This window comes from Drosophila ananassae, chromosome 2L (genome assembly GCF_017639315.1).
Source record: "Drosophila ananassae strain 14024-0371.13 chromosome 2L, ASM1763931v2, whole genome shotgun sequence".
NCBI lineage: Eukaryota > Metazoa > Arthropoda > Insecta > Diptera > Drosophilidae > Drosophila > Drosophila ananassae.
The window spans coordinates 25519523-25544462 of NC_057927.1; the positions used below are offsets into that span (position 1 = coordinate 25519523).

At 41.7% G+C, this 24940-nt stretch overlaps 4 protein-coding genes across 6 annotated transcripts; 1 reads left to right on the forward strand and 3 right to left on the reverse strand.

Annotated features, from left to right (window-relative positions):
- The first annotated feature begins 501 nt into the window (after positions 1-501).
- Positions 502-1697, forward strand: LOC116654490 (sphingomyelin phosphodiesterase-like). The gene is made up of 2 exons (XM_032449470.2): positions 502-1390; positions 1451-1697. The coding sequence occupies exons 1-2, from the start codon at positions 692-694 to the stop codon at positions 1571-1573; spliced, it is 822 nt and encodes a 273-aa protein (XP_032305361.1). The 5' UTR covers positions 502-691; the 3' UTR covers positions 1574-1697.
- LOC6505981 (corticotropin-releasing factor-binding protein) lies at positions 1669-10836 on the reverse strand. The gene is made up of 7 exons (XM_001964681.4): positions 10448-10836; positions 5053-5131; positions 3008-3300; positions 2843-2949; positions 2665-2783; positions 2263-2426; positions 1669-2198 (listed from the first exon to the last, which is right to left on the reverse strand). Exons 1-7 carry the CDS (start codon positions 10496-10498, stop codon positions 1956-1958), a joined length of 1056 nt encoding a protein of 351 aa, XP_001964717.1. The 5' UTR covers positions 10499-10836; the 3' UTR covers positions 1669-1955.
- Positions 10837-11400: 564 nt separating this feature from the next.
- LOC6505979 lies at positions 11401-12514 on the reverse strand. Its single transcript, XM_001964680.2, has 3 exons — positions 12045-12514; positions 11783-11985; positions 11401-11714 (listed from the first exon to the last, which is right to left on the reverse strand). The coding sequence occupies exons 1-3, from the start codon at positions 12463-12465 to the stop codon at positions 11568-11570; spliced, it is 771 nt and encodes a 256-aa protein (XP_001964716.1). The 5' UTR covers positions 12466-12514; the 3' UTR covers positions 11401-11567.
- Positions 12515-13015: 501 nt separating this feature from the next.
- Positions 13016-23861, reverse strand: LOC6505978 (calcium-binding mitochondrial carrier protein Aralar1). 3 transcript variants are annotated; one of them, XM_032449474.2, is made up of 10 exons: positions 23591-23861; positions 17535-17687; positions 16741-16903; positions 16590-16681; positions 16334-16528; positions 16052-16275; positions 15064-15230; positions 14881-14999; positions 13951-14560; positions 13016-13889 (listed from the first exon to the last, which is right to left on the reverse strand). In XM_032449474.2, exons 1-10 carry the CDS (start codon positions 23654-23656, stop codon positions 13597-13599), a joined length of 2082 nt encoding a protein of 693 aa, XP_032305365.1. In that variant the 5' UTR covers positions 23657-23861; the 3' UTR covers positions 13016-13596. The 3 variants fall into 3 exon arrangements, with proteins under 3 accessions (XP_032305365.1, XP_014760864.1, XP_001964715.2); XM_014905378.3 differs by lacking the exon at positions 23591-23861 and adding an exon at positions 21383-21708; XM_001964679.4 differs by lacking the exon at positions 23591-23861 and adding an exon at positions 17830-18019.
- Positions 23862-24940: the final 1079 nt, after the last annotated feature.

Genomic DNA, 24940 nt, shown 5'->3' on the forward strand with positions numbered 1-24940 from the left:
CTTAAAGCAGTCCAAAACTGAATCGGCCACCGAATCCGAAACCAATTTGTCTTGGCAAATTTCCACCAGTGGCTGGGGCAGACACGAGGGGAGGGAAGGATAAGTGAAATCCCCTTTGCTTGACCATAAATGATTTACCACCTGAGCATGTTTTAATAGTGCTGGGTTATCCCAAAATTATTTTATGATTAAACTGGACTAATTAGAATGTATAACCATAAGGCAGCACAATTTCGCAACTATTTAAATGCTCAAATTAGCACCGCGGCTCATATATCGCTTGTTAACTTCTGTATTTTATTATTAAGATAAAGTTTACGGCCGACTTTTCCCACACTAACCACCCCACGGCAACTCAATAAAATATTTTATGGCGTCCAATATCATTCAATTATTACTGCAATTGGTAATGTCCATTAACTTTTAGTTAGTCGGCACTGAGAAATTGGTAGGAAGTAGTTCTTTAATTATAGCTGAATTTAATCAATAGGATTACTGAAATAAATCTATAATTTTTATAAGTTTTGGCAACGATGCAATTCCTGAGTCCTTGAGAGTGGATTGGCTGTACGAGCACGTTTGGAGTCTGTGGAAGAAGTGGCTGCCTGCCGGGGCAGAGGACACTGTAAAGAAGGGTGGCTACTACACCGCCTCCCCGACTGAAGGTCACCGTGTAGTGGCCCTCAACAGCATGGACTGCTATTTGTACAACTGGTGGCTCTACTACAATGCCACCCTCATCCAGGAGCAGCTGCAGTGGTTCCACGACACTCTCCTAGCTGCCGAGACAGCCGGGGAGACGGTGCACGTCCTCTCCCACATCCCATCAGGAGATGGTGACTGCTGGAGTGGCTGGTCCAAGGAGTACAATCGAGTTCTGACCCGCTTCAGCAACACAATCACCGGTGTTTTCAGTGGGCACACCCACAAGGACGAGATGAATCTCCACTACTCCGAGGAAGGCTATGCCACGGTGGTTAACTGGAACGGAGGCAGTTTGACTCCCTATTCGGATAAGAATCCCAATTACCGACTCTACGAAGTGAGTTCCGGAACCAAGCAGGTGGTGCAGCACAGCACCTACACTGTTAACCTGACAGAGGCCAATCTGGCACCGGATGTGCAGCCCAACTGGGGTCTGGAGTATCAATTTACCGAGGAATTTACGGAGGACACTAGCCCTGCCGGCATCGATCGTCTCCTGGAGGATATGGCCGAAAAGCCCGCCCTGTTGCGTAAATACTGGCGCTACAAGTTCACGCAGTCGGATCCCAAACTGACTCAAGGATGCGACGATGCGTGTCTGAGTAAGACTATTTGCAGGATTGCCACAAGTAACTACCAGGAGCGCACTCGTTGCAAGGAACTCCAGGCCAAGTTGGAGGAGAGTGTGAGTATTTGACTAAGATTAATCTACATACTTATCTTCTAACCTACTTGGTTTCTTCAGCTGGCCAAAGAGGATCCTGGCACCGACGACGATGACAATGGAGGCGGAGGTGCCTCTGGACTTAAGACCCTTAGCTTGGCTTCCCTTGTGGCTCTGCTGACCGCCACCATATGCCTTGGATAAGACTTATCTGACCACCCTGGCCTATTCATAGCCATCGATAATCGCAAGCCGTTCGGGCCATAAAAAAATACCACCCCGGAGATAAACACAAATAATAAACACACACGATTCTTTGTAGTCAACACTCAGAATGTTCGATATACATATACAGATATATATATATTGGTACATATATATATATAAATTACTTAAGATGCCTCTTTGGTAGAGAATACTTTGAGAATTGGTTGGATTAAGTTAAGAGTTAAGTTTAAGCACTACTGTGGAGTCCGGGCGATTTTCTCTCCTGGCCGCTGTACTGGTTTCCTGTTTTCTTCTTTTTTTTTTTACAAACATATACACACTTGGATTTGGATTAGCATAGCTGTTTACCACTGGCCGCTTAGAGCGCGCAGATGAGCGTGGCTATGTCCAGGTCCTGGTCCTCGGCCTTTCGTAGGACAAGGGCTGCCTGGTTTTGGAAACGACCGGAGGACACCAGCCGAACAGTGCTGACCCCGCAGAAGATAGCCTGCTCGGGTCCCGGCTCACTGGAAGCTCCACAAACGGAACTGGCCATCTCCATGGCAATCGAGTCCAGTCCAGCGGATCCTCCAATCTCCAGACGGTCACTAGGCATTTGGCACTAGGGGGTTATGAGACGTTATAGGATAAAAGGTTGATTTTCTTAGGATTTCGGATATACGCACATCGTAGTTGACTTTCTGCTGGGCCCTTACACTCTTTCCACCAATGCGCAAGTTGGCCAGGGAGACAACAGCGGGGAAAAGTGCGGAAATGGTGCAGTTCCGGGCCTGACCAAAGTTAGTCATCTTGTAAACAGCAGCGGTGTCCTGGACCAAAACATTACAGGCTGTCAAAAGGAGATGATTTTAAATAAATATTTTTTTTTTAATTTCGCAGCAAATTGGGTAATAAAAACTTGTTCAACTGAATAACTAAAAAAGTAATTGCAAGTTAGTCGTATGAGTGGCACCTGAAATATGAGTGTTTCGCTTTTTTAGTTTGAAGTATTTTTCGTTATTTATGATCCATTTAAGTTTATCTCGAGATGTGTTATGATTGCTAAGTTCAATAGACTTTTTACTTACGTTGTGTTATTTTGTGGAATCGTACATTGGCCACAAAGGATCCACGAACAGGAATTCTATACTGCAACAAGGCGGCATTCTGACTTGCGCGGAAGAACTTTTTGTTGCTAATGCGAGGCCTGAAAGATTTTAAGAGAAGTAAGCCCGAAATTCAGGGTAAAAGTAAGGCAAACCAAACCATTGTCTGTAATTATTGCAAAACTCGTAAACACGCTCCTCCAGTGGTCGGTGATGATCTTTAATGCCCGGGAAGTACTCGCCATTCAGCTCCCACCCATCCACAAACTGAAATATTTGGGCGGCATATAGAAATGTATAAATTAGGGTCTTCTGGAATAGTTACCGCCATTAGGGCTCCAGTCTCGCAGTTGGCATCATAGTGTTTCATTGTAATCTCCACAATAGTGTCTGGCTCCCCAATTACATACAGCCCACAGACTTCGGATTGGTCTCCCGGAGCAGATGCCCCAGGTTCTGGGATTCCAGGAACTGCCATTCCGGCTCCGGCTCCCGCTCCGGCAACTACAGCTGCTGCCTCCAATTCGAGCAGGGCTGCCTCCCGGTTGAGGGCTGAGTTCATGGGATGGAGCTTCTTGAAAATATAGTCACCTGCCTCGGAGGCCACGTGCATACAATCTGGAAGAGGGGATGAAGTTTCGAAGGGGAGTTTTAATGGTATTACAGTAAGAGAAAATATGGTTTAGGTTAGTGAGCTAAAACCCAAATTGTATTGTTATTTTTGAAGACTGATTTATTTTCTCCTCGTGTGGCAAGTGCAGTGGATCCCTTAAAGCAGTCCAAAACTGAATCGGCCACCGAATCCGAAACCAATTTGTCTTGGCAAATTTCCACCAGTGGCTGGGGCAGACACGAGGGGAGGGAAGGATAAGTGAAATCCCCTTTGATTGTCCCTAAACTCGCTCCTGGGCAACAATTAATTTATCATGCGCATCCACTTAATGCCGGCCATCGTTGGCTGATTTATGGCCAGCATTATTAGCCAGGCGCCCACTCATGTGTGGGTGGGTGGTTAGCCGCTTTTTTACGACCTCTTGGCCCCCCTGGTTCTCTTGGTTCTTGCCGAAAAACAATTAAACTACTATTTGACTTACTTTTTGTCCTTCTCTTGTCATGCATGTCACATACTTGGAGTGTACTTGTGAGGGCTTTGGCGTGAACGTGAATCCCTTGTAAGGGACAACGAGTCCTGGAAGGAGTTGGTGGAACTGGAGCAGCAACTGGGGACCAACTCCTGGCACTTGGCGCCAATTTGTTTATGGCACTCGCTAATTGCTTTCAAGTGACGGCATTTTCGGCCTCTTAACACTTGTATTTATTGCGGCTGACAATTAGGCGGATGCTATTTATAATTTATTAGGCATTATGGCTTAATAATCATAATGCCTGTATAAAATATTGACGGGCTTATTGAATGGAAACTACCAAGTATTTCTCACTCCGGTGAAACCCCTTGAAACCCCACCTTGATTTAATGAATAAATTATCTTCAACTGGCAAATGCCAATGCAAACAGAGTTCCGATTCTGTGGAACTTAGTTTTGTTTATACCATGGATTAGAGTTACTTTCAATTTGGCCCGGAATATTCTGAATTTCCACAAAGTTTCTATTTCTGGAAGTGACGTCATTGAACCACAGTGGCCCACTAAAGCCCCAGCCTCTCGAAGTTTACCTTGCCCGTTGTCCTGGCTATAAATAAAAGCAATTACAAATCGGCATAGCCACAGATTTGTTGATGTTTCACCTGATGACGAGAGCAGATGCAACTTTTCCATTTTCCCCCAACTGATATGCGGTTGCTTTGACGATTCCCCCCCCCTAGGGAAATGAAAAAGGTATGGAAAGTCGGTGAGGGATTAACTCAATTGAAGTTTTGTACGAGCTACCAGCTATCCATGAAATTTATTAAGTTTACATTCATTGGAATCACAGTGCGTCCTCTCTATGGCCATTGAGTGACCACAGATTTATAATGTTTCATTTCCATTTGGCCAGTTTGGGTCAACTTTTCGGGAGAACTCTCGGGGCGGAGGGGTCGTGGGTTGATGGCAAAGTGAAGTGCACTTTGATTTGAATTTTAATGGGCAATAAATTCGTGTGCTGCCTGGCTCTATAAATTGCGCATACGACCCGAGGGTGATGCTGCCGAGGTTGGATGACGGATGACAAGAAGTGCTCACATCTTATGCAAAAATCAATTTGAGAGACAAGTAAACAAGGTTTAGAAAGCGCTTTAAACTTGTCGCTACCGCCAAAGTGCATCCTCTCCCTGGCTCCCCCTTTCCCATCACTGTCACTCCCTTTCTCCGCCGGAGGCACTTGATTCAAAAACTTTCCCTTAGCGCTGCATGTGAGTGCGTCAACTTACCTGAGACCGTGTGCACATTGTGCGGCACCGCCGGGTTGCCGGGAAATAGTTCAAACGACCGCTTCACACTGGGCCAGGCCTGGAATAAAAATTCGTTAAGCAAATTAGTTAGAAAATAAGAATTAAATTCCCGAAAATTGCAGAACTTTTTCCGCAATAGATTTTAGTTTGGGACATGCTCGGCAGTCTCAGCCCAAAAATGGAAAAATATTTAACATCCTGTACAAATCCCTATTTTATTTCTATATTGTTTATCAAGTTCTGAAGGTTTTTTTACCATAACAAATACATAATATAAATGTCTGCATGCAATTATGAAATACTTTTTAAATTGTGTTATAAGAATAAATGGAGCAAAAGTGTACGAATTTTAAAAACTGGCTGTATATTATTGGAAACAGCTTTTGTCAAAATAAGAATTGCTTGATGTATTCTTAATATATTCATTTAATTTATAAGATAAAATACATATAAGCTTTATAGGAAACAATTTCTTGTGCCATCTATTTCCATGATACTCCCTCTTGTTTAAAAGTTAGGCAAGCAACTGCAACTGAATGTGGCAGTCAGATCAGAAGCAGTCACCCCAAGTCCCCCGTTTGCTATTCAGTACAAGCACAAAGGACAGACACTAAAGTCAAAAGGTGGGGTAAGCAAGGCGGCATGTCCTGGCCAGGAGATCAGCGGGATATCCGCGACTAATGCCCGCCGACTTCTGTAGTTGTTGCCAAAGAAAAGAAGCCAATGGGGGGCATCTAATGCGGCACTTAAGGCTTGCCGCAATGCAACTGCAGAGGATTTGGGGGGCAGGGAACAGGAGAGCCAAGGAGCCGGGGAGCCGGGGAGCCGGGGGATTAGGGGTCAGCTGGGCTAGAGGACAATAGCCAGTTTTAATTAAACTACCACACACGATTCTCCAATAAACAAGAATAGAGCAGATGACGCCCCGAACGTGCTCAATGGAGGGTACATTTTAAGCATGACAAATCGGTGGCCAAGTTAAAAACTTTTTAAAATTATGAAAAAAGGAGCAGAATAAAAGTGGGCAGCCCTTGGCCTGATTTCTGGCTCCTTTATGATTGATTAGAGGTAACTTTTTTCTGATTTTCTTGTTAATTGAAAAGCCCATCCCCTGCGGCGAAGTTGATAAATGGTGACGCGTTGTGAGTCGCGGGCGCGAATAATTGAGTTAGGGACGAAAAAAGTTTTGGCTTTCGTTATTCGGCTTTTGGGACATTTGTTTGCGCAACACTCGAGCTTTGGCTTTAACGACTCGTCAGAGCGTTATGAAACTGTCAATTAGTGGCGGTTTAGGCCAAAGCCAAACCAGCTTTAAGCCTTAAAAATAGACGGCAGGAGTAGTCTTTCTGACCCGCTTGCGTCACAAATCTTTTCGCATCGACTGGAAATCAAGATTGAAGCGAGTCTGGATAAACTGTCAACAGGCAGTAAATAAATAATAAACATGATCCCTTTGAACACACTTGAGGCAGCCTCATTTGCATAATCACAATGCTGTATTTGGGGTTCGGTTGGCTGGCTCAAAGGGGAGTAGCTCCAAGCTGGACGCCTTTGTCAAACTAAAACGATTCACAAGATGCGCCATCTGCTCCATCAAAAGGTCCCAGTGCGGGTTTCGACTTGGGATGGATTGCTATCCAAAAGTTGCCACGGCGATCCCTCCATTCAAAAGAAGGTGAAGCCCAGTGGGCGCAAAAAAAAGTCAGTGAAAAGTGAACCAAGAATAGAAAAGGTCCATAGAAACTCTAGCGAGAAGCCTCAAATTTGCGTTTCCATTTTTCTAAAGTGCATTGATGCATTTTTAACACCATAAGGGTGTGGGATGATAAAGGTATTTTCAGGCTGATTTAATTTGAACGCTTAAGTATGAAAAGTGAATTCAGTGAAAGTGAATTTTTAGGAAATCCCAGTGAAACAATCACTCAAATCCTTAAATTTTGTCAGCCTTTTAAAGGACCATGACATAAAAATCAGCATTACCATTTATGCTAAGTAAGATCTAAAAATACTTCATTGTTTACGTGCAATCGTTTTCCGAATTAAATTAATTAACTCATTATTCCATTATTTCAGCCCTTGAGATTGTTCTATTTTAAAATCCCCCTTTCGAAAAACAATTTCCAGCATCTCAAGTTTCCTGAATTGATTAATGAGCTTGTTTTTTCGGCGAGTAAATCAATTCCAACACTTTTCAATGGGAAGATGAGAAGGATCAACTCACAAGGTCGTCGTAGGCGATGGCACCCTTTGTTTGTGTCACTTCAGGACCCGCTAATTAGCCAAGGATATGCGAATCAGGTCTGCACATGCCACTGCCGGGAATTAAAAGACCAAAAATATTTGTGACTTCATTAAAAGTTGGCTGGCATGCAAGAGGAGGATGTGAGGGCGACACCTAAGCGGGTAAGCGACAGGAAGCACCTGGCGAGATTGGCATCCTTACGGAGGTCAGGTAAATATTGACTTTCGGCATCGCGGTATGGGATCCGGTGGTAATCCGTGGCCCACGCCAAGCAACTTGCTTTCAGTTCTGGAGGGGAAATGGATTTTTTTGGTGGCAGCATGACTAAGTCATGAGGCACCTTCAAAGGGGACAGCTTTATGGGAAGCGGGAAATGGTAACGGCGTCCCGGCCATAAATAAGTGATGCACTTGCTGGAGTCCGGCGGAGGAGCAACAGGCTGCCATCGAATACGCTCGCACTCGACCATCAAATATTTAGACGCCTTCTTGGCCATCGTAAATTTCACTGAGGGAATCGTCCTGAAAGGATTTGTCTAACTGAGTGATGATGACTCAAATATGCGCATAATGCCGGATGCTAAAGAAATATTGCTAAAGTTGGAGCACAGTTAAATGAGTCCAGAACGGAAGGACTTACTGGGAGTCCCTGGAGATCCAATGTGCTGCCTCAAAGTGTTGGGAAATGAAACCCACAATTCAAAGTAAACAGCTTTTGGCTTATCATGGAATCGTTTTATTTGCGTCAACCACTCAACCCGCTTGCGATTAAACATTAAGCTCGGCGATTGTCAGAGCTCATACTTGTCAAGTGAAATTCCGAGGATTAAGAGCCCAAAGCCGCAAATGAATTCGATTACGCATACGCACCGTTAAGCGCTTCGGTGTCGGGGGTGTCAAAATATCAAAAGCCAATGGGCTTTAATCATTTAATTAATTTCGCGCAACCGCAAATGAACTGTAAAATGCAATTTAGTCCAAAGTTGTCAGCTTATTTATAGCCTTCTCAAGTAATTTGTGTGCATTATATCGATGCCACGGCTACGTGACCTTTTTGATTTTCAATTCAAACTAAAATGCTGGCTCAGTGGCTCAGCAGGTAGCTGCAAAAAATAATCTATTGAGAACTGTGTTATTTCAGCACGGAAATTAGTTTTGCCCTAAAAGCCTGGCCTCCTCCTCTTTTCCGGTTCTATCTCCTATGAAATTTTTTATTAAACATATTGCATTGCAGATTTATGCACGAGTTCTGTCAGAAGCAAATTCAATACGCAGCATAAATTTCGCGCGGCTGCTGCTACATGACGAGGGCAATTTATGGAAATGAAGGGAACATATTTTGGCTAGATGCTACTCCATTTAGTTAAACGATTCTGGATGATACCGCCGCTCGTTGCATAAACCATTCAGTAAGAGTAAGGGAAAGCTACGACTTTAATTACGGAAATATTGAGACATTTAATATAATTTAGATTACATTTTTTCTTCGATAAAATTCAAGCTCAATTTCCTTCTAGATCATGGCAAATTATGGAAATTGCAAATAATGAATAGAAGTTTGGGTCTCGCCCATCCGTTGGATATTGGCAAGGAAATTGGACGTAAATGAAATGGAATAAATAATTAAGACTGGCAAGCTCTACTGCCTTTGTGTATTGCATATTTCTGAAACATAATTATGAAAATTAAGAGGAACTTAAAGAGTTATTCTATTAGAGGTTTCAGCAATTAAAGGACACCTCTCTGGTTGAGATTATCACATCAGGTTGTCGAGTCTACAACTCTATTTCCTTACATTGCCCCCGGTGACATTCACGGTTTAATTGTTGTCGTTTTCACATGAAACCAGAGTGAAAAACGAAACTTGCGGCAAGGGGTGAGAACGTTACGGATATGGGACAACAGGGGTGTGGCTGTCATGTCCCGGCTTAAATGGCTGTAAAGTGCCAAAGCGTCCGTGTCAACATTAAGCGCACATCAAGTGCAGGACTCTCTGGCTATCGAGAAGGATGTGCGTCCGGCATATGGGAAATAGGAGTTGCGGGTCCTGGGTATGGTATTGTAAGGTCGTAGGAAGCTAAATCTCATCCATGTCTGAGTGAGTGTCCACAAAGAATGAGTGCCGTTGGCAGAGTTGCAGCTTAAATGCAATTGCCAATGTCCGGAAACACCTCAACACCTACGAAGCGTCGGTTTTCCCATTCAGGTTTTCCCCACCTGCAACTGTTGGTTTTTCCGCCGCATGCCAGCCGCAGGTTGCGGCTCAATGGCAGGTGCAAAATTTACATTTATCCTTCGCCATTGAGTGGATTCCTGGCTTTGCACTGACTTCCCGACTTAGCCCACAATGTTGCCATTAAGCAAACAGATCGGGAGGTCCTCCAATTGATGGATGGCAGGTTTCAAGGCAAAGAAGCTTACAATAAATAATCCTATCTAGGTTTTGTTAAGAAATACGTCAACTTGACAAATAGATTGCCAAAATTGTTATTTAAAATATGTTATTATTTAAGTTATTTCAGTATGTTTATAAATAATATCATATGCTAGCTAGTAGCTACTTAAACTTATTTACTAAAAAGCTTTCATTAAGGCTGAAATTTTAAAAGATAGAACATGGCTTTTTTGCAGAATAACCTAAACCTTTTACTCTATCCTTGTTGTAGATGATGATGGATTCGATTGGCTATTTTTGGGCCATTCTATTTTATCTATATTGGGAGAGCTTCAATCATAATTAGTTGATTTGTCGTCACGCGTTCTATTTCTGTTTCAGCTGCAGGCAAGAGCCTTGGGAAAGTTTGGCACGATTGGGACATTACCAAATGGAATTAAATATGTATTTGGACAGGCCGAAACTTTGACCCGCTGACCTGTTTGCACTTCCATAAATGAATTACCCAGCCTAATGAAGGTAATCTGTTCTAACATAAGTCGACACGTTTTGGGGCTAAGGGCTGCCAAAAGTTTGGCAATAACCCCGACAGCGGGAATCAATCAATCAGGGCAGAAATCTCGGCCGGAACAAATTAGATCAAGTCATTAGAGCAACATGGAAACAAAAGTTGGTCTAACTTGTTGATCGAATTACATGTTCTATGTTCGTCTAACAATTTCTTAACCCGACACTCACCTGAACGCCCAGCACAATCATGGATAGGTAAAGGTATACGACCAACTTCATTGCGGCTTTTGATTTTCGAAGCCAAAAGAGTCAAGTTTCCAATGCTGGTCGGTTGCTTCTGATGAGACTTTTCAATTAGCCTTCGGGCTGTCGGAGCGCGTCCTTTTGATCCTTGGCCTGACCAGAGATTAGCGCAGGAATCACGCACCCAATAACTTCATTAGAGCGTGGAATTAGCGACGAAGGCACGCGATTCTCACGGCCCACACTGCGTATACTTGATGCGGGTTCAAATAGCGCCTGGGAAACCGTTTTGGGGCCAAGAACAACAGAGCCAAGCCAAGAAACCGTTGCAGGACGAAGGAGGACGATGCGTCAACGCTGCCGCACGACGACCGAGTGTTGGTCCTTATCAGCGGCGCATTTCCTTTTATAGCCAAGCAGTGAGTCGTCCTTTGTGTAGTTGTTGCTTCGCCTGTCACTATCCTGACGGGCTTCGAAGTTTTCAATCTGCTGTGTATATTTTCAAACTTTGGTTCTCAAAACTTTGCCTAAGATATTCTTCCATCAGTTTTAAAGATGAATATTTAGTTTCTAGCAGTTTCGTTAAATTTGGATTTTAAATTTCCTTTTTTGAAATTTCAGCCGCTGTTTTTGTAACTCACCACAATTAGCTTTTGAGGTGAATTTGTTGGGGGCATTGCCCACATAAATGGCTGTTAAAAAGCTCCCCAAAAGCTTTTTCAAATTCAAATGTGGAAAAAATTATTGCCATTTTTATTTGAATACAAATTTTATCTGATAACCATAAACATTTAAGCAAGACCTAGATAATATTATGTATTTTTGGTTTCTTACAATCATTATGTCCATTTTAAACTTATACTAAGTTTTTTAGTTAATTACTATATTCAAGCCTAATCAGAAAAAGAAATTCAAATAAAGTTTTACTTTTTGTAAAATTGTGTTTATCAAAACTAAAGGACTTTATTTGTGCTCTTTCCATTCCATAAAGAAAATCTCAATATTAGATTAGAAATAAAATATGTGTATCTAGAAAGGCACATTTAATTTACAATCAAATGCATTTTCTTTTTCATTTTTTCTGCTCAAAACTCAAAAAATTATTCTATTTTAATCCCATATCCAAAGATGGAGCCACTGCTACGGGTATGGGTACATTCCTTGGGTGATTTACATCCCCTCTGTCATAGTATCCTCCTAAATGCTCACCCGGCACATGATACAGGCCATAATGGAGGCCACTGTTGGCCACCTGAAACAGATAAGATATAAAATGGAATTTTAAGAATAAGTTTAGACCCTTTAGAAATAGAAACTTACCCTTTTTAATCCGTTTATGGAGGCCAGAAGTAAAGCCATCTTGGCCAATAACAAAGCTTTGCCGCTCACAATGGATAGCATCTGGAAGCCCATGGGCACCAAAATGGCTCCCAAGGCTGTAACTCCAAACATCATGGTGATTATCATGTTATAGCGATGTCGCCTCAGTCGAGCACTTCCAATGGGATCCGTAGATGAGCTTTCTATTAAATAAACACTTTTTTAATATAGGTAAACATTTATTTTTGAACAGTAGTCTAACCACTATTCAAATATCTGTCGGTGAGTTTCCCCAAGTTCACTTGCAATGTGTGAGTGGTTAAGCCCTTGGCCAAACTGCCAGCCAAATGGTCGAACCAGGTGAGGTGCTTCAAGTCCTTTCTCTCATCATCGGATCTTGAGGAGTTTGTTGTGGAATTGGGAGCTGATACCAGAAGCACACCATCGTATATAGGAATCACAGGAGTTGTCATTAATCCTTTAAACATCTTTATACTCCTTGAACGAAAACACCACCACAAACTTCGCGTTACTTCAGAGCGGTAACAGTCTTGCAGATCACTTTGTAACTTTGTCAGTTGGGATATCCAGCTGGAGTTTTTCTGATCCTCTCCAGAAACGAACCGATTGATCAGTAGAAAGCCTCCCATGAGGAATAGCACAATACCCGACAGCAAACGCATTGTTCACTCTTCAAATTCCGAATCGAAACTGCAACACATTCCCCAACATTGGTTGACTTTTTATGCGTTTCTTGGACCACCGATTGGAAAGCGATCTCGTCCAGTGCACCCGGTCATTAGGGCATATGTGGAACCCTCTTGGACCTCTTCAATCACTAACGGTTTGCCTTGGCCATGGCCATGTCATGGTCGGTAGCCACCTTCCGATCAGGAGGCGTTCCATGCACTTGTTGACTTCGAAAACGAGTCTGACAATGGACAACCTAGAAAACCAATTGGATTGGGGCTGGGCCACGAATTAACTTGTCAACATCGATTTGCAAATCGGTTACCATTCTAATCAGATGCGTTTCGACCATGTTAGTGGCAGTTGGCCACGCACTAATCGCTCGATTGAATGGGCAACTAGCTTTCATGGGGCGGGCACTGACAACAGTGGGTCATTGTTAATCGGACTAGGTAACTAGGGAGCTGAATTTGAAAGTTAATCCGATCACTTTAATTATAAAATCTAGATCATAAACCAGAAAATGAAAACATCAAACTGGGATTTGTTTCAAACATGAGTTTTTATTTGTTTATTCTTTATTAGCTAAGAGGTCATTCATTGCATTTCCTTTGCTTGATAATTGTTTTGAACAAATTCGCACTAAGATTAAAATATTTACGCTTTGATAGTTCCATTGAGTGCAAAAGTTGACGTTCAGTGATTGGTTGTTGCTCTAGACATTAAACTAGTTAACAAAGTTTACAAAAAACAGTTCTACACATTCCTAAATAGATTTTGTTATCAGCCCCCGTCTCACGTAAAATCGCATCTATATATCTCTTAGGTATTACAATTTTAGTTTTTAGTTGGTTTTTTGGATTTGGTTTTTGTGAGTGTGTGGTAAAAACAGTTGCTCAGAGCCAGGTTTCCGGTTGCTTTTCAGATACATTAGTTCGATCGATTCTGCGCTGCTCGTCCCCGATCCTCGTTAGAAATATCCTCAGTGCTTCTGTGTATTTGTGTAAACGCGTCCTAGCAAAAAATATATCTTTTCTCTCCAAGAGGCCCCAATCCCGCCGATCAACCACTTTGCATTCACATGTCGACTATGTGGTGCTTGGCAGGCGGTGGCGCCAGTACAATCAGGACCCCGTGGCCGTTGAGGGCGTGGCTACTCCCCGCCCGAATCGCGGCAGGTAGAGGCCGAACTTGGACTCGACTCCGGCCAGAAGAGGAACTGCCGCCCTGTAGCCGCCGATGTGATCGACCTTCTCGGTGCTGACCTTCTCGGCCGCCGTCTCCAGCGGTGTGGTGATCTTGTGACCCTCCGAGCCCTTCGGCTGAGTGCCGCCAAAGTCCACGTAGAAGAGTCGCTGCAGCAGCTCATAGGTCACCAGGGTCACACCAAACTGAGGCGATGAGCGGAAGACACGGGCTGAAAAGCGCATATAATTTATTAAAATCGGATTGGAAGACTATATGATCTGGCAGCTTACCGGCTGTGCCCTTCCAGAAGGCGCGTGGTCCCTCCTCTGCCATGATCTTCTTGGTGGCATCCCAGACGCCCGTATACGTTGTTTGGCCGCTACGGGCCACCACCTGGAGGCGGGTCTTAATGACGTCGGCGGGTGTGACGAGCGAGGCGGCCGGAACACCAGCAATGGCACCGGCAGCCAGCAGAGTCAGTGGGTGATTGTACCCATCCTTGTCGGCCATCATGGCCTTGGTGTGAGCATAGGTAGGGAAGTAGATGGCCGAGAACGGCACATCGCGCAGCAGACAGGCTCTGGCTCCCTTGTAGAGACCGAAGAGTCCCAGCTCCCGCACCACAGACCAGGCGCGAATCTTCGATCCACTGGCGATCTCACCCGCCACCTGCAGGCGAATCTTGACGATCTCCAGGGGATTGGTGAACACCACCTGGGATGCACCGGCACAACCGCCGGCCAGTACCTCCGCCCATGTGGGAATGTTGCCCTTCTTATCGGTCAGCTTGTCTCTGACCAAATCGTTAACCGTCAGCTTGATGGCCTTTTCCGGTGCCACGCCCATCAGCTGGGGCAGCAGGCCTCTGTACAGGCCCATAAAGCCCTCGTGACGGATTACCTAAAGGCGATACAGGAAATAATTATTATTTAAATTTATTTAATCAGCGGTGATAAGCAAAATAGTTTGATAAGAACCGGAGTTGATAGTGCATATTAGAATTGCATAACAAATTTGAAAACGATAAGGTAATAACTAGCTTAACAAATATAATAATAAATTTCCAAAAATACTCATTGAAATTAAAAGTTATTCCGAAGTTGCGTAATAATATATGAAATGATAAGATAGTCAACTTTTTTGTCAAAAAAAGAAATTGTGCATCATCATTCCTATTTTATCTTTTGGATGTCTTGAAAAATTAAAGACTAAAAAGTTACCTTCTTGAAACAATCCCAGGAGTTTCTGTAGGCCACTTCACCAATATAAGAGCCCGCTCGCTGATTCTGCATGCGGGTCTTGACCAAATCAATAGGATACACCACCGTGGCACCGACAGCTAAGGATGGATGATATAGAATAATAATTAAATAGGGAAAACCAATCCAGGAATACCAACTTACCGCCTGCAAAGGATCCGAGGGTGAAGCGATAGGAGCTCTCCAGCACCTGAATGAAGGCAGATCGATCGGCAGGACTCTCCACAGCCTTGATTTCCGTGAGGCGGTGAGTGATATGCTTCGTGTAGTGCTCTGGAGCAATGCTGTTCAGGTCGCTGTAGTCAATACGGCTGTGGAATCCATTAAAAATTATAATTAGTTAAAATATACATTTAGGATAGGTATTTTAAAAAGGGTAACTAAGATACACCAACTGGGTTAAGTTCGGGTGGGGTTTCTTTTCGGGTTTGGAACCATAAACAATTAAAAATGCAAAACTCAGGCTGGGAAGGGACGACATCACTTGCCTACTAGGAGTAATCTTTCTCCGGCGCTTCCACCAGCTGGCAGTGGGGAGAATTTGAGTGAGAATTGCGAGTGCAGCGGAGAGAAAAGGAGAAACACGAAGAGAAAAGACACAAACAATGAACGGTTAGAGAAAACACGATCAACACTTAACTGGGCTATATACCCCGCCGTATAATCCAATTCTAGGAGGCACTCATGCACTCAAGACGGACAGTTTTAGGTGCTCAGACGGACCACTAAAGTGTTGCCAACTTTAAACTTGGATTATAACTGGCATTGGAATATAAGATATTACTTTACGTAGTTCCACAAGTGGAGAAAAAAGTTTTAGAGTCTAATTATTTTTGTTTTCATCTTAAAAGTTGTGTGAAAAATAATTACAAGCTGATAAAAACTAAATTGTTAAGCTTTGGGATTGAAAAAATGGTTATTCTAGAATTATTTAAAGGTAAGAAAATAGTATCTCTTTAAAATGGAAAGAGTGAATACTATAAACTAGAGCTATCTTGAACAATATAATATAATGAAATATTAAGAAAAAAATATAGATTTTAGGAAATATGGCTACAAAAAAATTAGCTACTTTAGGCAAACAAAAGTTGGCAACACCCAAAACCCAATCAGTTTATGGAGAAGAACTTACCCCGCCTGGTGAACAGCTCCGGCCAAATGGAAGAGGATGTCCACCTCCAGAGGAGTGATCTGGCTTAAGGGCTGGGCGGCCTGCAGGATTTGATCCTTGGTGACCATGTCAGTGCGACTTCCTTGGGTGGCTTGCAGGTAAACCTGCTTAATCAGTTCCATGTTGTTCAGCAGCGAGGTAAATGCCATGAAATACGGGAAGCTCACTTTGTGACCCTCAGTTACCTGAAGTATAACAACTAATTAAATATGGGAAGCTAGAAAAAATATCTTAAATAAGTACCGATACAAGGTTGTCCTTGACGTTGGGCGTCAGTAAATGCCGCTTGACCTTAACGATTATGTCCTGGAAGTCCAAGGGGGAGATGAATCCAGTGCCAGCTGGATCCTTGCTGCGGAAAGCCTCCATTGCATGTTCCTCGTGGAAGTCGTGCAGCAGTTGCGTGAACTCAGCATAGTTGATAAGGCGTTGTTTCTTCTACAAATCGAAGATGTAAAGATTAGATTTTGTAATACCTTTGACCCTTCCATGTACTTACATCACCGAAGTAACGCTTAATAAAAGGTCCATCTAAGCTAAAAGGTATCTTTGAGTGCAGATCGGTTTTTTGTACGACATCAGCAAAGTCAGCTGTGAAGGATATATTATTTTAATTTAAATTCGAATAGTTATGTTTTCAAATAACTAACCATAGGAGACGGTGCCATTTCCCTGACGGTCAAACAGCTGGAAGGCGGTCCTGTAGAGGGCATCGGGGGTGCACAGTAGACCCTCGAAGGCCTGGAATTCCGAAAACGAGATGAGTCCATCCTTGCTCGTATCGGCAATGCCAGCGAACAGGCGCACCGATTCCTGTCCAGAAAATACAAAATATGGAAAGTTTGAAAAAAGGTTGAAAAGCATAAATGTTGTTTATATTTGGATTGGTCGATTACATAAAGTATTGGTAGGAAAAGCAAAGATCTACTGATTCCTAATCCAATTATTTCTGATCCCCAATAATAATTGTTTAAATAGTGAAAGGTTAATCATCGTTTATTGGACATTAGACCGGTAGTCGCTTTTTAATTGATGAGATAAACAGAGGCCAATAAAAGAAACTGCCCCCACAGACTTCGACACCTGATTGAATCAGTGTTGATTTTGGGGCCACCGGGCACCTACCCGATCAGGTTCAGTGTTCAATGTAGTTCTCAGACCATAAAACTGATAAGGGGACCGATTAATTTTAGAATCTGTGACGTTGGCACCAGACACGAGGCAGTCAAGTGATTCCCAGCCAGTTAGCTCAAATACTAATGAGTTTGCGGGTGGGTCAAGGTCAGGCGAGAATGACTATTTCCTTTTTATTTTGGCTGGGATTTATGGACGTGATGTTGTCGGTGGGTGGTAGTTATCTAGTGATAAGATAATGCTCTTATCGGCCAGAATATGTTGAATAACCTTGCAATGACCCGGTTGCATTGGCGGGCTCTGTACTTACGTCATTAAATGCAGATTCCGAGAAGAGTCCCAGGAAGTTGCGAACGAAATCCTCACTGGTCATATAGTGTTCGCCATTCTTCTGGATCGAGGCGTACTTTTGGAACACCTCTCGCAGCTTTTCCGTACTGGCGCGCTTCAAAAGCGACGGAGTCTGTGAAAACAAACCAAAGAGACTGTAAGTTTGAGGGTTAAAAACAAGCAAAAATAATTACGAAGCTCTCTTTTATGTTGTCTTCTCTCCCTGGCGAAATCAACACGTGTCAGCCACTCCAAGCAGAAGGCCCTAGACTTACATTAATTGAATTCTTGTTTAGGGGCATTCCTGCACTGTCTCTTTGCACTTTCTAGTGGTTTACTGTTGTTTCCGCAAGCTGATGGGGCATTTAATTAGCTCATCAATGCAAAAAACCGATCTAATCGACGCCAAACCGAACAGCTCCCACCTCTCGACGCGTCTGTTGCTCGATTGCCAGTGGAGCTGGTGGAGAACCACCACCACCACCACTATTAGTGGCAGCGAGAGATATGTGGCTCTCTGGTAGTGACATTCAAACTGAGAAGGTTCTCTCTGTCCACATACATAATGCGTACAGTCGGGAACACAAATATAAAACCGGTAATACATTTAGAACCTTGTGGATTTCATTAAAAACATTTTATACTTTTATTTGAAAATATTATTTTTGGTAAAGGGTGTAGGCTTTAAAGGTCTAATTAAATACAAATATAAAATAGTCTTAGCACCCACTATTTATTCGATTTTAGATTCTCTTCTAATGACTAATTTCTCTCTTTTTTTTGTATTCAGTGCTTTGCTTTTTTTAAATTTCCTAAACAACTATGTAATAATTAAATTTGTAATCAAAAACCTAATCTCACATTATATTATTTTTACAAAATATTAAGAGGACTTCTCTTTTAAAATTTAAAAAATAATAATCCTTTAAGGAATTTCGTTATAGATTTGTTCATTATAACTTCTCATTTGTAATATTTAATATATGCCTTACAACTATTCCATACAATTTAATGACACATTTTAAGAGATAAGATTGTTATTGCTCATGACATCAGTAAAAAACGACAACAGCAGGCGTTAAATACCACAAAGTTGTAATCTTTAGACCTACTTTTTATCAGTGAGGGCCGATGCATCTCAGGTATTCTAAAAGTGTATTAAATAACAGTCACACCCTTTTGTTTACTTGCAGTCTATAAAGGTCAGCAAGTTCAACTTCGGAGACAATAAACTCGATTCAGTTGTTTTCGTTTATCAATTGTTTCTGTTATTGACGTAATGCGATTAGCCTGCATTGAAATTGTAATTTCCCCTGACCACTCTTTACTCTTTTGGTTGCTGGGGGCTTCATTCCTACAATGCCCCAGTCAGATGTTGATTATTTTTGCCAGCAAATGGCGAAAAACAAAAACAGATTTTATTACGACAGCAGCGAAACACGAAAACAATTTGGAGTCCCCAGCCTCGAAATATTGGAAATATAATTATGCTCTCTACCCGATTGTTGTCATTTGATTGATATGGGATACCCTATAAAATCGGGTAAAAGAATATACTCTAGTGTTATTTTATCCTTAACTTAACTTTAGCCTTCAACTTTCTCAATTTAAAAGACCAATCCCCTCAAAGCCAAATTGCTGTTATAAATTCATTTATTTTATTATTTTTTCCTTCGCAGAATTGACTATTTTCCGTATCCATCCGTGTGGCGTTTCTCAATCGATTGGCAGAGGTAATAAACAAATTCGTTTTCCGCACAATTTGCGCTCCGATCAAAAATTCATGGGATGCAGCGAAAATACAAAAATTGAATTGCTCGCTTGATGAAGATATATAATTTATATTGTTGTTTGAATGTGTCTCTGATTGGTGCATTTCATAAAAAGAATTCCACATAAAATTAATTAAAATGAGTGTATTATTTTCGGTATAAAAGTAATTTCATATTTAAATTAATTCGCATTGAATTAAAGGGCAAGTGGACCTCTGAATACTCACATTCCATTATGAATACTTTAATGCCAATAGTGATATTCAAATAACACTTTTTCCTCAGAGAAATAACATTAGTTAATGGACTATGCAGGCATCGAATTACCATCCTGGCTTCTATTACCCTAACCACTCAAATTCCATAATGATGGAGTCAGTGGACATGAAAACTAATCCAAACAAGTCCAAATACAAGGAAAGGTTCCACCATTCTATTCGTTGCCAGTGTCATGTGAACTTGAAATCCCCAAATGAACTGTATTACATATTCATGCAATCTAGAAACAGTCTAGTTTCTGCACTCCCATTTTTATTCGAACGGAAAATATTACACATACGACCCGTATGACAGCAGACAGAAGCAACTTGTTTGCTCCGGTTTTGTGTCTTTGTGTTTATGTTTGGCTCGCTTTCGCGTTCGTCCCTCTTTTATTCGTTTTCCCCTCCACTTTCCCTCTTGACTTTTGCTTTGTTGCATTTGCATAATGAGTTCTTCTTGGCCATGGTCGCCGGCCCTGCCTTGCTCCAGTCAAAGGTTGCAGAGACAGGTGGCGATTCCCCCGCTTGTCCCGCCTTCTGCCCGAAGCGAGTGGCACTTGCTTGTCACAGTAACTGTATCTTGGTATTTGTATCTGTATTTCTGTGAGGACCGAGCAAATATCAGATTTATTTCATGTGAAAGTCCAATCAATAGTACTTGGTTTAAAAACTTAAGGGATAAAATCACATCAGCTATTTGGAAGAAATCCATAGAAAAATAAATTAATTTTATTATTCGTTGAGAGTTTTTTTATATTTTGATAGCTAAGAGCGTTTAAATAATAATAGAATGATTCATTTGTGTAAATTATTATCATAATTCCATCAGTTTCAGAAAATTTCTATCATTGTAAAGTGAGAGTCCAGTTCTTTATAATCAGATTAGACAATTTACCAACAAACAAGACCCAAAAAAAATATTTCATAATTTTTCCAGATCCATTAAATAATTATTATTTATCTATAATTTCTCTCGGTGATGGAGCCATGGAAATTTGTTGCGCGAGCGGCAAAGTTTTGTTTTTGTTTGCAATTTCAGGCAAGGTCAAACCGGCTGTTCATTATCGCTGTGGTTGACGTTCCGGGAGCGGTTTCGGCTAGTTCTCCCACCCCCACCCTGGCCAACTGAAGTCATACAGGAATTGTGAAGCACCAAAAATTCCCTCAAACTAATTTATAACGAAATCTTATGAAAATGGCGTCTGAATAACCATGTACTGCAACTGCAATCATTATACAGTTATGGATAATAGAGACAGGAGGAAAATGAGTGAGAGAGACGGTGTGTGCTGGGAATTAGCCACAGCTGCACGGCCGTTGGATTACGTATACGCAGGGTGAGCCATGGGACCACAGTCAGCTGGCTAATTGACGACATGAACTTGAGAGAAATAGAATCCAAATCCGAAATAGAGAGAATAAAAATGTGGGGACTGGAAAGATCAAAACTGCAACTAGAGAATCTGAGAAACAGAGAAACTCTGGGGCTTGAGATAGCGTTGACTTTTCCAAAGTCGTGAGCAGCAACCAATCCGACGGATTGAAGGTGATTCTGCTCCGTTCTGTCATTACTGAATCACTGGACGATGCTAGAAAAGCTTTTTTCGCTTGGAATGAAACTGTTTTATTTTTTTTATATAATTGTCTTCTCTGAGAGCTTTTCGAGATATCAAATATTTATCTTTCGACTATTTCGTAATGTTCTCTATCGTATCTAGATATTAATTAGTCGAGGCACTTCCTCAATCGGTCACCTATCAGTCAAAGACTTAATTAGCTTCCCCGATGACTGTTACCTCTTCCTGGATATACATATTATCCACTTATTTGTATGAACACAATCGGTTGGATTCCTTTTATGGCCGCGAACTTTAGACACTTTCGCGTTATCTCGAGATAAACCGTTTCACTTGAACAAACCGTGTTTCTGATAAATCTTTATTTTTAAAATATAATTATTTTTATTCGTTCGATTATTTCTAAGGAAATGGATATTCACAGGTCCGAATCGGGGTATACTTAGCGCCTAGTTCGTTATATATTTTCTCTTGCTGGGAACCGCGCGATTCGCGATTTTCTCGGTCTGTCATCCGCTGGCGGCGCGCTGCTTTTCCATTCTGAACTGCGATTCCCGTTCGAGCGTTTGCCCAGAGCTTTCCCGCGTTCAGTAATTGAGCGAAAATACCCACAGAGACCAAGCGAGAGAGAAAGTGACTGAGAAATAGAGCTGGCCTCTGGCGATTGCATTTCAGATTCATAATAAATTTGATTCACAATTCGGTTTGTTTATTGTTTTGTGCTCGGGCGTGTTTGTTTTGTTGGCACTGCCACTGCACAATTAACAATAATAAACGCGCGAAAAGGAAAGAACCCCTCGAAGAGGCGTCTTATCAAGGTGGTGTGATGTTGTCGAGAACAGTCACACTTTCCTAATCCTCCCAACAAATTTTATGATAGTATGTCAGTGCGACCCAAAACTGCATGTGTTCACGGAAGTAATTTCAGTGCGATTTCTGTCTCAAGGTGGGAGTACACAGCAAACACATATGGTGCTGTTATTAGCTATTCATATCTTATATTTGATAAACGACTAAACATTTGTCAATGCCTGAAAATTAAACTTATGGAGTAAAACTTTAAATTAAATTTGAATAAAATTTTATTTTAATTGATGCCATTTTTGCGCGTCCGTCTGTAAGTTCATATGCATGGCTGGCAAGGTCACCATTTTCGTGCGTGCCAAGTGGTTGGCGCTTTTTCTACGACGAAAATTTATTAAATGCAGAGGCATTCATATTCATTCACAGCTGCTTGGGTCTCTGTTTACAATGTAAACACGTGCTCGAGAACAATGTTTAACTAAAGAGAAGAGCTAAAGAAAATATTAGATAGTAGGGGAAAAAATAAGCGGAAACATTGCGTATACGCATCGTTGGCCAGCTGCGGAGAGCACGTGAATGAAGCATGCTTGGGTCGAGCACAAAAATAGCCAGGCTCTTTGGTTCTTATTATATTATAGTCATATTTCGGGCCGCCCAGCTCTGAGGAATTTTAACAAGGTCGCGCCATCCTTCGAATCACCGGGCGGAGGGGGATGGGTGGGAGTTTGTTTAATAAAATGAACAATTACGAGCACCAATCATGAGCGATGTCTGCACGAACCGACAGACTTTGTCATGAAGGTTGGCCAAATGTCAGCTTATACCCCTCCTCCGTCGCGAAGAATGTGGGAGTCCTTTTTGAAAAGCAGCAGTCACGAACATAAACCCAGTAACCTTCATTTCCGCATTGTCGTTTAGCAACACTACTCTTTAGTGGAATGATAGATGATGGCTGCCGGAAGCACTGGCTGCTCTTATCAATTTATATCTGTCTATCGCGTTTTCCCTGCTCATTTTGCTTGAGGGTCCTTCGATAACAGGCTTCAGCTCTCTTATACATTTTCTCATTTTCTGCCTTCTTCAGACTTAAAGTGGATAATCCTGTTTATTCAAAGGAAACATTTTCCTGACACTGAAGGTAATTGCTCTCGAGTCTAGACCGCCTTGATTAAATTCGAAATTGCGTGCGGCGCTCATGTTTGTGGCAAATAGGAACGCAATATCATTAAAATTGTTCCTAACGATTTAAAAGGATAAACCAATAAAATGTACATCCATTTTAATATATTTAATGATCTAAAACTTAAGATTTTATTCTTGACTTAGAAAGGGTATTAACTAATTCACCCACCAACGGTCTTAGCCTGATTATATTTATTTTCCAGCCGGCATGTTTGCGCCTCTCCGTGCTTTTTCCGCCGCACTTATTTTTAGATGCAAGCACCTAAGCTCCCGCTCTGAGCACAAAGCGGTGGCCCCGCAGGGTCAGGTGGCTGCCACCAGCGACCAGGGGTTGGGCAGAGATAATTAAAGCGTAAACTGGCGCCCACTTGATGCAGAAGGGTAGCTTTGGCTGGGTGGAGGCGGCAAGTACAATGGCTAAGCTTCGCAAAGTGCACTTACTTCTTGACATCGGGCGGCTGGCAGAACGGGTATCCAATTAACCGGATACGGGATGTGCATTGGCATTATCAGCGGCTCTCCGGGTGGGCGGTGTGTATTGTTGTTCTGGTGGTGGTAGGCGGGGCAGGCGCTGACTTTTGGCGCTAGAAATGCACTTCCCTCCTCGAGTTTTCAAGTTCAGCTAGGAGTCGACCAGGAGCCAGGGGATGATTTTCAATGTCCAGTTCTTTTATCGATTTTACGCACAATTTCCTTTATCCTTCTGTCAAATAAATACACGTGGCCTGTGATTTTTTATTTGATTCTAATCGCCTTCAGGATCCTGTTCGAAAAAATACACCCAGCACAGATGCAACGGAGCTGGAGGGTCGGTTGTTGCACTGGGAGTCGTCGAGAACAGGACCAACTGTGCCACACAAGAAAACGCGCTAAACTGTGCGACATTGTGGCAATAACAAGGCTTAACATAGCTTTGGGGGTTGAAAATTGTAAGGGGGAGATACACTCAAGTTTTAAATGAATTTAATGGATTTTTTTAAACTAAAGATTTATAAAACATTTTTAAAAATTAATTTTTAATAAAAGTTCTACGTGAAAATGAAAGAACGGAAGGAACGTTTAATCAAGTTTAAAAAATATAGATTATAGAAAAAATAATCTTAAAATATGTTTAAGCCCGTAAACCAAGGGGATTTTTGACGCAAAAATCTTTTTAATTTTTAACATTTTACAGCTGTTACCCCTTTAAGACAATTGGGGAAATTTTAACACAACTGGAAATTTGAAAAAAGTGCTGGAAATTTGAAAAAAAAAGTGTTGCAAATGGACGGCGTTCGGCCGAAAAAATATATAAAAAAAAGTGTCCAGGTTTTTGAAGCTCGGCCTGAAAGTTTTTTAATGCACATTTTTGGCGACACCTATTGGCTGGCAAACAAACTAAATTTACCCCAGTAAATTTAAGCGCTATGTTTGAAGTTTATCGTTTAAAAATTATTTTAATTTGGCCACTCTTCGACTAACTGCCTTTGCCGCAACTATTCAAAAAAGTTGTTTTTATTTTGTACACATTTGCCTTTTATAAAATATTTATGTTTTGAAAACGATACAAGATCATTTAAATTAAAGAACTAAAAAAATTATTCTTATTGACCAAACCTCCCTTCATAATCGTGGAAGAAATTAAGACAAAATAAGATTTTATTAACGATTTCATCACACATGATTATAATTTTATGAGTTATGAGGTGATTTTTGTAATATTTAACTATACTAATTTAAGAAGACTGCTCTACTGCCACTCGATCACCCTGCTTTCGTTAATATTGTCCAGACAGAAAATAATATTAATTT